This window comes from Bombina bombina, chromosome 5 (genome assembly GCF_027579735.1).
Source record: "Bombina bombina isolate aBomBom1 chromosome 5, aBomBom1.pri, whole genome shotgun sequence".
NCBI lineage: Eukaryota > Metazoa > Chordata > Amphibia > Anura > Bombinatoridae > Bombina > Bombina bombina.
This window is the reverse complement of record NC_069503.1, coordinates 440,588,597-440,602,301: the sequence shown is the minus strand read 5'-3', so window position 1 is coordinate 440,602,301 and position 13,705 is coordinate 440,588,597. Positions and strand designations below refer to the sequence as shown.

At 36.4% G+C, this 13,705-nt stretch overlaps 1 protein-coding gene across 1 annotated transcript in view; it reads left to right on the top strand.

The window, feature by feature from the left end:
- ATP2C1 (ATPase secretory pathway Ca2+ transporting 1) overlaps positions 1-13,705 on the top strand; it is a 209,041-nt gene that overhangs the window by 20,321 nt on the left and 175,015 nt on the right. The window contains 3 exon segments of the mRNA XM_053714301.1: positions 2,399-2,434; positions 4,637-4,698; positions 7,360-7,468. Coding sequence (XP_053570276.1) covers positions 2,399-2,434; positions 4,637-4,698; positions 7,360-7,468 — 207 coding nt within the window.

The following is a 13,705-nucleotide window of genomic DNA, read 5'->3' as shown; positions in this document are numbered from 1 at the left end:
TTTGCACAGCCAACATGGTTATATTTATACACTTTTTACCTCTGTGATTACCTTGTATCTAAGCCTTTTCTGACAGCCCCCGATCACATGACTTTTTATTTATTATCTATTGACTTGCATTTTATCCAATTAATGCAGTGTCTGCCAAAAGCCACAGGCTTGAGCGCAATGTTATCTATATGGCTAGCATGAACAAGCACTCCCCTGTTGTGACAAGCTATTAAAAACATGTAATAAGAGGGGCCTGCAGGGGCTTAGAAACAGGCAGAAATTTAGAGGTGTAAATATTATAAAGTATATTAATATATCAATGTTGGTTTTGCAAAGCTGGGAATGGGTAGTAATCACCTCTATGGGTGTCATCACCTCTATGCTCATGACACCCAGATCTACATTTCCACCCCTCCACTCTCTCCTTCTGTCAATTCTCACATCAGCGACTGCTTATCTGGCATTTCCTCCTGGATGGCCTCTCACCACCTAAAAATAAACATGGCCAAGACCGAACTACTTCTAACCCCCCCCCTCTAACTCTACTACAGTTTCAAATTCTTCCATCACTGTTGGCGGCACCACTATCTCCCCATCACCCCAAGTCTGCTGCCTCTGAGTCACACTTGACTCAAATCTGTCCTTCATTCCCCACATCTAACTGCTCTCTTCATCCTGCCGCAACCACCTACGCAATATCTCCAAAATTCGTCAGTTTCTGAGTGACAAAACTACTAAACTGCTTATCCACTCCCTGGTAATTTCCCGACTTGACTACTGCAATAACTTTCTAACTGGCCTCCCACTCTCCCGCCTCTCTCCCCTTCAATCCATCCTAAATACATCAGCCAGGCTAATCCACCTCTCTCGACGCTCCGTTTCTGCTTCACCTCTCTGTGAGTCCCTTCACTGGCTCCCCATTCACAGCATAATTAAATTTAAAATTCTCACCCTGACCTACAAAGCCCTCACCAACGCAGCCCCACCCTACCTGTCCTCACTCATCAACAAATATACTCCAGCCCGCCCCCTAAGATCCAACAATGACCTGCTCCTTGCGTCCTCTACCATCACCTCCTCTCATGCTGGACTACAGGACTTCTCTCGTGCGGCACCAACCCTCTGGAACGCACTTCCTCGAGCCGTCAGACTCTCCCCTAACCTCTCCTCCTTTAAACGTTCCCTAGAGAGATCTTTTTGTGCAGGGAAGCTTATAACCCCACTCATTAACAAATGAACTTCACTAACCCAACAGTTTCCCTCATCTCCCCACTAATATCATTCCCACCTTTGCAGTCCCCACCTCCTGTTTCCCATCCTCCTACCCATCTAGATTGTAAGTTCCCACAGGAATAGGGCCCTCAATTCCCCCTGTATCTGTCTGTAAAACTTTGTCTTTTATTGTATTGTTTCTCCGTTGTATTTCTATCCTTGTAGCCATGGGCAGCGCTGCGGAATCAGTTGGCGCTTTATAAATAAAGATTAATAATAAAGGTGTTTTTTCTATCTTTTTAAACAATAGTAATTTTGGTGTTGACTGTCCCTTTTAAGCCTGTAACATTCTAACTGGTTAGCTCATAGAACTAGCTGATTTATATCTGTTCCTTATTGGCTATGCCATAAGAGACCAGGAACATAGATTCCACCAGGCTTTTCAATAGGTGTATCTCTTGGTTTATACCATTTTCCAAACTGTACTACCAAAATGACAGTGTTAAATGATTTTGAATCATTTCTTTTTCTATGCAATGATTAATTGCACATATGTGTTGGTTCAATATCCCTTTTAAATATATTTGTAACCAAAATGATTGTGTCTTTACACTGCATTTTACATTTTTGCTATTGCAGATTTACCAGAATATTCCACTTTTTAGGAAACTACACACGTCTAAGATTTTGTTTCAGTTTGCTTTGATTTAATATTGTTGTTGTTTCCTTTGTATGATGGAAGTTCTTGGAACTGAGTTAATGATAAGCTACTTGATTAGGCAGGATAAAAGAGCGAACATGATTAAAACAGCAGACGTGTATGCAGGTTGATGTCCTACTTTTATAGTATAATATTGTAATAAAAAAAGACTGGCTGATTCGGTTATTTTGTGAAACCTTATCATTTAGAAGAGGAAAGGCTGCTGGAACAGTACAGAGCTCCGTACTTAATCAACTGCAGCACACTATTGCCCTGCAAAGCACTTCAAGCTCAGTAGGGGAATAGCAGGTCTAGAAGGATTTTACATGCTGCACAATGTGAATGACATAATTTGCACAAATTAATATTTTTGCTATTTGACCGCCATAGAGTACTGCAGTATATTTTATAGCATTGGGATAGTATAGAGATAAATAGTAATGTCTAGTAAGATGAGATGCACATTTGATAATTGTTTTTTCTCCTCTCTGCCAGGCTATACTTATCGTGGTCACTGTTGCCTTTGTTCAGGTATGGTTTCACTTATACATAATATACATAACCAACTGTATTTTTGTGCTCCTATAAATGTCAAGGTGCTTCTTGCACAATTTAGAAGTGCATTAGAAAGACACTGGCTATTATTTTCCTTTTCACAATTCCTTCTGTCATCTTTTGTTATGCAGACAAGTGCCTTTTATTAGCTATAGTATACTAAATACTGTAGAATTGAATAATTGACAAATACACAATAAAAAGACAATTCAATAGTACTTACATTGATTTTGAAATTAGCAGTAGAATATTTTCTGGTAATTTTCAAAGTTAATCCAATTTTCCCTCCCCATGTATCATGTGACAGCCATCAGCCAATCACACAATGTATATACAGATATACTGTGCACTTTTGCACATGCTCAGTAGGAGCTGGAGCCTCAGAAAGTGTGTATATTAAAAGATTGTGATAATTTTGATAATGGAAGTAATTATTTTTAAAATTACTTACTTCATCTGAATAATACAACTTTAATTTTGACTTTAGTGTCCCTTTAAAGGAACACTAAATACATTTCATGCACCTCCCTCTAATCATGGGTGCTGCCATTATGTAACCTAGGTTACACTGCAGGTATCTGGAGGAGAGTTGCTGCACATTTGCAAACAGGTCAGCACTGGAATATAGTGAAAAAGATTTTAACATGACCACACCCATGTCTAGAGGGAGGCGGGGAATAACTTCAATACTATGCGTATACAATGTATTTAGTGTTTAATGTCCCTTTAAAGGAAGTGGGGTGATTTTTATTGTCATAACCTCGCTCTGGATTCAGAGGCCGATATTATTTTAGTGGTGCTTATATAGGAATTTAAAGTAATAAAAAATATCTTTCACAATTAAGCATGCTTGTGCCATTTGAAATGTGGGAAAACAATATTTATCCACCATCAGGAAGGAAATAGCAGCGGATTTGCAACAAATTAGGTGTCTTAAAAGGGACATTCCAGACGAAATTAAAATCCACATAAATGCATTTCAGTTTTGAATAGAAGCATTTTTGTATTATAGATGCATTAGCAAAAATGCTTCTAATAAAAGCTATAGCTGGTTCAAAAGTGTATTTAAGTATGCACCGTGCACCAGCATTTTAAACACAGCAGTTGCTCAGAGAGCCTAAGGTGCTTGTACCATCTGGTAATGACTCAATTTGTTAAAGGGACACTGAACCCATTTTTTTTCTTTTGTGATTCAGATAGAGCATGAAATTTTAAGCAACTTTCTAATTTACTCCTATTATCAAATGTTCTTTATTCTCTTGGTATCTTTATTTGAAATGCAAGAATGTAAGTTTAGATGCCGGCCCATTTTTAGTGAACAACCTAGGTTGTCCTTGCTGATTGGTGGATAACTTCATCCACCAATCAAAAACTGCTGTCCAGAGGTCTGAACCAAGAAAAAAGCTTAGATGCCTTCTTTTTCATATAAAGATAGCAAGAGAACGAAGAAACATTGATAATAGGAGTAAATTAGAAAGTTGCTTAAAATTGCATGCTCTATCTGAATCACAAAATAATTTTTTTGGGTTGTGTCCCTTTAATTGCAGACATGATACAAGCCCTACTGGCACTCCAAGCAGCTGCAATATTTAAAATGCTGGTGTATTGAAATTATCTAGCTATGCTTCACATGCACGTGCAGAGAAAAATGTTAACACTAAAACAGTAATAACTTTTACTAGAATAATTTTTGCCAATACATTTATAATGCAAATATCTTTCTATTCAAATATGTAATTAATCTATGTGCATTTAAATTTTGACCGGAATGTCCCTTTAATCCCCAGCTAGACAAAGATCAATTATGAGCGATCTCTGCAATTTACATTTCATGCCTACAGTATTAGGAGGGCGATTTCCTGAACAGTCAGACCATTCATGAATATGATTTTTTCACTTAAATGTTTGTTTTTATTCTCTCAAAATGTCTTGAAAGCGTGTAAGCCCAGAAAGAAATCTCATGGTGTCTATGGGAAACGCCAGGTTGTCATTGTTTGACTATTTACAAACTGAACCAACAGGAAGAAGGAGGGAGATATACAGGGGCATAAAGCTAGATAGCCAGTGATTATGCTGCTATAAATTCCAGTTCTGTGTTCTTTTTATTTTGTGTGTAAAAACTCACAGCCCCCAGATTTTATCTGTTTGTTTATTTTTTTATTTGTATTCTTCTTTCAGGAGTATCGCTCTGAGAAGTCATTAGAGGAACTGAGCAAGTTGATGCCACCAGAATGCCACTGGTATGGCATATTCTTGCATGATTACACTTTTAATTAAACATATTATGAATATTAAATCTATCAAACCAATAGAAAGTTAGTAAATCATAGTTAATATTTTGATGTTTCAGATATAATAGTAAAGATGGGGATGAATAAATGAAACGGTGTTTATTTATAAAGTATGTATGGGGCAGCACAGTTAAAGGGATCCCTTCAAGTTCAGTGCTATTACAATCAAGAAATATATGATCATTTGTTGACTAACCAAAAATAATTTCATTAAAGGGACAGTATACCATAAAATTGTTTTTCCCTTAATGTGTTTCCACTTACTTTTTTTTTTTTTACCAGCTGCAGAGTATAAAATGTATGAGATTTGCTTTTTTAAGACTTATTTGCATATATGAATTAACTGATTTTGTGTTTTGAAGCCACAACCTTATAAAATGGGTTGAGCTTGTAGGTATAATCAGATCTCATTACTTTATCACATTGTGTACACATACCTACTTCTTTATCTTATATCTGTCTATAAATCAATCACCAATACTTGGAGAGAACAATGAAAAATTAACATTTTATTACCTGATCTCTTCTATAACCCACTGAGAGTGTAATTTCTTCTGCTGCCTGTGTTAACACAGCTTGGCCTCGTGGCCAAAAACTTTTAGAATAGGTGGGAAAACCACAGGCTAAATAAACTAATTCAAATGCCAATATAAGGTTAATGGAAATACTTGTAAACAATGTAATACACTCCAGCAGGTAAAGTGGATCATTGGGAACAAATTAAAGGGGTGACATTTTTTGAGTGAACTGTCCCTTTTAAGGAAAATATTATCAGCATCTGTTGATTGTTTAGGTTTATTAAAGGGACACAAAACCCCACATTTTTTTTCGTTCATTATTTATGTAGAACATACAATTTTAAACAGCTTTCCAGTTTACTTCTATTCTAACATTTGCTTCATTCTCTTGGTATCATTTGTTGGAGGAGCAGCAATGCACTACTGGTTTCTAAATGAACACATGGGTGAGCCAATAACAATCGGTATATATATGCAGCCACCAATCAGCAGCTAGGAATTAGGTTCTTTGCTGCTCCTGAGCTTATCTAGATAAACCTTTCCGCAAAGGATAACAAGAGAAGGAAGCAAATTAAATAATAGAAGTAAATTGGAAAGTTGTCTAATTTTATTGTATCTCTAAATCGTGAATGTCTAATTATGACTTTACTGTCCCTTTAATTGTGCCTTAAATATGTTTACCTTTTTAAATAAGTCCTTTGGTGTCATTTTTCTCTGTGTGATAACAACACATTTATCCTATAGATGTAGTTGGAGAGATTTACTCAGATAGGAAAGCAAGTCTATAACAAAGATGAGGTGAATCGTCTGACCTTTCTTATTTTCATTTCCTCTTCCTAATTCTTGCGTCTCATTAGCATATCGGAGCTTAATGTACAGCAACTGGCACCGGGAAAAGCCCTGCTAGTTAAACTAGGATTTTAAAGAGAGGCTTAACATTTATTTGATTATAGACATGAAGGTCAACCCATTGCTCTTTAATTAATAGAGCAGTTTTTTGTGTTTTGCACATGTCTCTAGCACTATATGGCTGTAGTTTTTCAGTATGTTATCCATTTGTAAGAGCTCTAGATGGCAGCACTATTTCCTGCCATGTAGTTCTTCAGACATCTACATAGGTATCCCTTCAACACAGAATATCATGGAAATAAAAGGAAATTTGATAATAGATGTAACTTGGAAACTTTTTAAAATTGTCTGAATCACAAAAGAAAATGTGTGGTTTGCATATCCCTTTAAAATGCATTTCTTTCATAAAGATGGTAAGAGTCCACAATCCATTACTCCTGGGAATTACTCTCCCTGCCACTAGGAGGAGGCAAACATTCCCAAACCCCATGAGCTCTGTATAACCCCTCCCACCTCTATGTAAGTTAGTCTTATCTTTACCTCTGCTGCAGGAGGGTGAAGATGTGCTAAAGGATTTCTTCGTTGAGGTATCTCTTTCTCTCTTTCTCTCTCTCTTTCTCTCTCTTTTTCCTCTCTCTTTCTCCTCTCTCCTGTGCTCGTCGGAGGGAGGTTTAAGGAGTTCAGGGCGAGCCTCTTATCTCAGTGTATTTTGACAGTTTTTCACAGTTAGACATGGCTAGTTCATGTGTGCCATAATATAGCATTGTGATCACTTCAATTGAGTTACTTAAAGGGATATAAAACTCAATTTTTTTCTTTCATGATTCAGATAGAGTATGCAATTTTAAGCAACTTTCTAATTTACTCCTATTATCATCAGTTGTTCTTCGTTCTCTTGATGTCTTTATTTGAAAAGCAGGAATGTAAGCTTAGGAGCCGGACCATTTTTTGTACAGCACCTGGGTAGCGCTTGCTAATTGTTGGCTAAATTTACATTTCTGCTTTTTCAAATAAAGATACCAAGAGAACAAAGAAAAAGTTTCTTAAAATTGCATGCTCTATCTGAATCATGAAAGAAAGAAATTGGGTTTCATATCCCTTTGAGTCAACACTGATTTGCAAAAAAGCAAGTCTGTAAAAAGAACTGAGCTAAGTGGCAGTCTGCAGAGGCTTGGATGTAAAAATATTTTAAATGTCACGGACTTAAGCAACTCACAACATGACGTTCTTTTTTTCTCCCCAGCATACGAGCGGGAAGACTGGAGCACACTCTTGCCAGAGACTTAGTCCCGGGCGACACCGTCTGTCTGTCTGTGGGTGACAGAGTGCCAGCTGACCTACGTCTGTTTGAGGTAGATGGTTTTTCATTTTTAAATGGAAATCTTTGTCTGCCTATTGTTAAATTTCAGTTGATTGATGGTATTAAATTAAATCTTCATAAACTTTCTCTTTTTGACACTAGATTACTTTCTATTAAATATGTTTTTAAAGTAAATGCTAGGAACATTAAATTCCTTTTTTATTTGTTACATTTTTTTTAAATGTGTTAACACATGAATAGTGAAAAGGTTTTTTTTTGTTTTTATGTTGATTTCTGTTAAATCAACATAAACAGGTTTAAAATAATTTCTTTCATGCAAAAATTTTTTTTTTAGCATCTTTAAATATTGTTGATAATAATAATTTGTTTGCTGCCCCTTTTAAATAAAAAAGTGCAATTGTCCTTGTTGGGTGTTGCCTGGTACTTATATACTTTATTATTTTGCGATATTTGTTCCATTTTTGTTTCGCTGCATCAGCCGCTATGTATACTAATCAGATTACACCAGTCCACTTAAAAAAAAAATAAAAAAAAAATGATGCATTATTTTGAGGAAATGTGATAATCCACTGACAGAATAGATGGCATAACAAGTGTATATTAAAGGGATACCAAACCCAATTTTTTTTCATGATTCAGATAGAGCAGGCAATTTTAAGCAAATTTCTAATGTACTCCTATTATACATTTTTCTTTGCTCTCTTGTTATCTTTATTTAAAAGGCAGGAATGTAAAAAATCGGAGCCGGCCCATTTTTAGTTCAGAACCTGGGTTATGCTTGCTTATTGATTTGCTAAATGTCAGCCACCAATAAGCATGCGCAATCCATGGTGCTGAACCTAAAATGGTACGGCTCCAAAGCTTTACATTCCTGCTTTTTAAATAAAGATAGCAAGAGAATGAAGGAAAATTGATAATAGGAGTAAATTAGAAAGTTGCTTAAAATTGCATGCTCTGATTAATTAAAGAAAAAAAAATAGGTTTCGTATCCCTTTAATTTGAATTTGGTGTGTCAAGTATTCAGCGTACTTCTGTGAAGAAGTTTGGGACTGGAGAGGGGATGGGACCAAGTGTAAAAAACCAATATCTTATGTCATTTAGGCAATATTTACATGTCATAGTACAGCTTATACATGCAACTTAAAGGTAGTTTTTAAATAATTATTATACTATTTGCATTTTAGAACACAAAAACCAAACCATAGGCAGAGAAGATTGTTTCCTTACAGGCAGAAAAAATAGTAATGTTTGATCATTTTATTTTTTTAAAATATTAATTAAAACATTTGAATTTCAGAATAAGTTTGGGTGTTGGAATTCTGGATTTAAGCATTTTTACCTGTAGTAATTTATCAGTATGTGCTATGCCAAACATTACATACAGTATAGTAATCCTTAGCTTGCTGTTAATGTTCTATACTAATGTTCTCATTCTGCTGTTCCTCAGATCACATATTGTGTAAGTTTGTATTACATATATTATTAGTTACCCTCTTATGTATTTTATATTGCCCAGTACAGCAGTAGATGTTCTTTTCAAACAATGCTGAGTAAATTATAAATATCATGCATTATGCCATTAACACTCTAAAAAGAACATCTATTGACATTCATCCTCTTTTTTTCTCTACCCATAGCTGAATATGAGTCACTCTTATTTTTTTGCTAAATATGTAGGCCTCTGAAGAAATTACACCCACTATTTTCTTAGTGATGATGACGACATGCTAGAATCCTAGAATAACATGAAATGTGGGCCGGTCATAAAAAAAGACTTTTCCAAATGGTGAAATTCACTTCTACTGTTTGAAAGCAGAATCTTTATTTGTTTATGGAAAACATTTCTGTGATTTTCAGCATCATTCAGTTTTGAAAGATAAAGAGCATCATTGGAACATACTGTGTTTAGTATTCTAGGCTGCTCTTAGAGTTTGAGAGGTATATACAGACTTATGTTATAGTCAAAGGGACATGAAACCCACTTTATTTCTTTCATAATTCAGGCAGAACATGTGATTTTTAACAACTTTCTAATTTACTTCTATTATAACCCTTTGAGTGCTAACAATGGCTCTGAGCCGTCGCAGAGTTTCCCACTCTGGTGCTAACGACGGCCGTCGCTAGCACTCTCCCACCTTGAGGGAGATCTGGGGACCCCAGCGATCGTGCCTGTATAGTGACAGGCATCACTGGGGCTTCACATTTTGCGTGGTGATGTCACGCGCAATGACGTGATGACATCACCGCACAACTTTAAGTATAGGAAAAGGGGGCATGCTGCTTAGAAGCCAGTATCTCAGGCACCTAAGCAGCTACAGACCCCCAAGACCCACCGTTGGAAAGGTAATCGCCTAACCTTTCCAACAGTGTATTGAGGATCTGGGGAAAAAAAACAAAAAACAACAACCTTAAAACAGCTTGGCACCCATGTGGGAAAGTGCTTAGCACTCAAAGGGTTAATTTGTCTTTGGTCTCTTGGTATACTTTGTTGAAAGGCATACCTAGGTAGGGTCAGGAGCTGCTGATTGGTGGCTGCACATATATGCCTTGTTATTGGCTCATTGTATTCAGCTAGCTCCCAGTAGTGCATTGCTACTTCTTCTTCAACAAAGTGTGCCAAGAGAATTAAGCAAATTTGATATTCAAAGTTAATTGGAAAGTTGTTTAAAACTGTATTCGTTATCTTAATCATGAAAGAAAATAATTGGGTTTTATGTCCCTTTTAAAGGGACACTAACATTACACTTTGATTCAGATAAAGCATGGCATGTTAAAAAAATGTATTCCATTATCTATGTGGTGTTATATGCACACATTCTGAGGCACCAGCTCCTACTGAGTATGTGCAAGAGATAACTTTATACATATGAGTCTAATTGTCTTAAAATGTTGCTTGGTATATGATGTTTTGGTGGGCCTTAAAGGGACATTATACATGATCTATTTATATAGCCCATAAAGTTTTTTTTTGTCTTTTTTAAATGTATAGTTTTGCTTATTTTTAAATAACATTGCTCTGATTTTCAGACTCCTAACCAAGCCCCAAAGTTTTAGGAGAATACCGACGTATGCTTGCTTCTGTTTGTGTAAATTGTCTTTTTATATGCAAAGGAAGAGGGAGGGGGAGTCTGCATTTTGTCACTTGCAATGGGTGTTCCAGTAACCTTTTAAACAGTGCTAAACTGGAACGGGTTTATACTGTATTGTTAGATCAGTATCTGTGCATGTAATTCTTTCTAGTAGTGTCTATTACACGCAGTTATATGAAAATTGGTGTATACTGTCCCTTTAATGCATTTAGTTAATTTCTTACACATTGGATTTTTCTGAAAGTTTTCATAGCCTAACACAGAGGCTGACAAAGTTATATGAAACCGAGAAGCTAGCCATAAATTTAGGAGCAATTTTAGACATTTCTTAGGAGCCAGGCAAGATTGTATGTACAGTATGTATGTATATATTGGCCTAACGTATATTCTAAATGTAAATGGTACCCCCATTTGGCTTAAATTACATTGTAAAATTGAAAGGGGCATTCTAGTATAAAAATACTCTACTTTGAGCACTTTATTTTTTTAATGTATGATTCTTCTATGTCTTTAATTTCTTCAAAAGAAAACACATTTAAGTAAAGTTGCACTATTGGAACACCCCCATTCAACTCCAAATTAGGATATGGCCTGTGATTGGAGCATACACATATGTCTATTAATAGCTCACTGGCTGTATCCTCATTCGCAGTATCACAGGAGCACACCTTTGATAATGTATAGAATACTTTTGCAAGGGTTTGACACATAGTAAAAGAAAGCTATTTCTGATTTACGTCAAATTCTGACTTGGCTATTCCCCAAATAATGTTCTCGTTCAAGGACTTTCAATTAGTGTCTCATTTTACATAGTAACATAACATAGTAACATAGTAGATGAGGTTGAAAAAAGACAGAAGTTCGAGTTCAACCTATACAAATCTTAATATACTTGCAAAAAAGCTCAATTTTAGCTTAAATTAATCCCATTGAAAAGGTGACCCATTTAACACAATCAGTCGTATCCCTGAATTCTGTTTCTAGCCAGAAATGTATCTAAAACATTTTGAAAATGGTATACATCTTAAATGTCAATTTACCCTGAGATTTGGTTGCTAAAATTATTTTGACTTGTCCTATTAAATTGCAAAAAGAGACTCTTAAATATCTAGGTATATATTTGGCAGCTTCTATAGATGATTTGTTCAAATTTAGTTATGAAAACTGTACACTACATAAGACATCTCTCATGACAAAGAAAAATAAATAGCATTAAAATGAATGTATTGTCCCGTATCCTTTTATGTGTTGCAAGCTCTACCTATTCCAGTGTTCTCCTACTTTTATTCAACAGCTGCAACGACATAGTCTCAATTATACTTGGGATAAAAAATATGCCAGAATCAGCAAAAAAATAACGACCCTTCCGGCTTATTTGGGGGGAATGGGGGTTCCAGATTTACATAAATATAGAACTGCAGAATTCCTTCAAAGAGTAGTTGACTGGTTCATTAATTTTGATAATAAAATATGGGTCTATCTAGAGCACAATATACTTTAGTCAGACCATTTGGGAGTCCAATGTTGGACACCCAAAGATAAAACCCATTATTTACCTCTATTCAAGGGATATGAAACCCAATTTTTTTTTCTTTCACAATTCAGATAGAGCATTACATTTCTGCTTTTTCAAATAGATACCAAGAGAATGAAGACAAATTCATAATGGGAGTAAATTAGAAAGTTGCTTAAAATTGCCTGCTCTATCTAAATTACGAAAGAAAAAAAATTGGGTTTCATATCCCTTTAACCCCTTGGCGACCGAGGAAGTGTCAGGCACGTTCTACTAAGGGTATCAGTTAAGGACCAAGGACGTGCCTGACACGTCCTCGGGTAAACTGAGCGCTGGAACTGGTCGAGATCACTTCCAGCCACTCAAACAGTATTGCAGTGATGCCTTGATGTTGAGGCATCCTGCAATACTGTTCCTGACTTCCGGTTTCACTCCACGTGGAGCCCAGCAGTCAGGCAGAGCATCAGAAGCCATAGGGCACGCTTCTGATGCTCTGTTAGTGTGCAAAGTGCCTCGGTGGGTGGAGGCACTTAGTAAAATAACATAAAACGTTTAAAAAAAAATAAATTTTTTTTTTTAATAAAATAGCCCAATATAGCCACCATTCTCCATATGGCCTCAAAGATGGCGATGCCCAGTGCATCATGGGGCTTTTGTGGTTTTCCCTAGTCTGCCTCATCATAGGTGCAGGCTAGGGGCAGCCAAACTGAGCTTTCCCCAATCATTTAATTCTTAATAATAAAATATTCCATTTGTCTGATCATGTCAATATTTGTAAATATTGACTCTGACCAGTGTGGATCTCCCTCCCTCTCCTCACTTGCGTTTTTGTGGGAGAGAGAGAAAGATCTATGTTTAGGAGAGAGAGATCTATTTAATATATTTGTTGAACATTGTGAGACCCAAAGGTTCTTTTCAGAGCCATTCCATTTTAACCCCTAGCTTGCCAGTGATCACTATAAATCACTGGCAGTAGCACAGCAGCGCTTTTTTGCTCTCTCTGCATTTTTTTAGGGGTTCATTTTTTTTTTTGTAATTTTATGGAAACCCAAAGGCTCTTTTCAGAGCCATTTAGTTGATTTAAATTTTGTGTTGATTTTTTTTTTTTAGTATTTTTTTTTTCTCTGTGACAGATAAAAAAATAAATCATTTCACAGAGAACATATAGTGCTGAGGAGGCGTAAGTCATCCTTGGGTCAGAGTCAGACACCTTTATGTCTGACTCAGACCCCAATTTTGACCCTGCCATATGCTCAGATACATCATTAGATACAGTCTCAACTGATAGTGATGTATCTGTGACTGCTAGCCCCCTGCCAGAAGGAGACGTGTTGCTCCAGCTGCCATTGCTGCTGAAGAGTGGTTAACGCCTCATCACCAGAGACCAGATATCCCACCCTTCACTGCAAATCCTGGCATCAATGTGGATGTGGCAGGATTTAGCCCCCAACAGTTTATGGAGGTGTTTCTGGGCGATGATGTATTGGGGAACATTGTCGCCCAAACTAATTTATATGCCCATCAGTTCCATGCTGCAAAGCCTGACACTTTTTTGGCAAAGCAGCAATGGGCCCCCATCGATGTGCCAGAATTAAAAAAAAAAAAAAAAAAAAAAAAAAAATCTGGGCATTGACTATGCTGATGGGCATAATAAAGAAACCCTCCA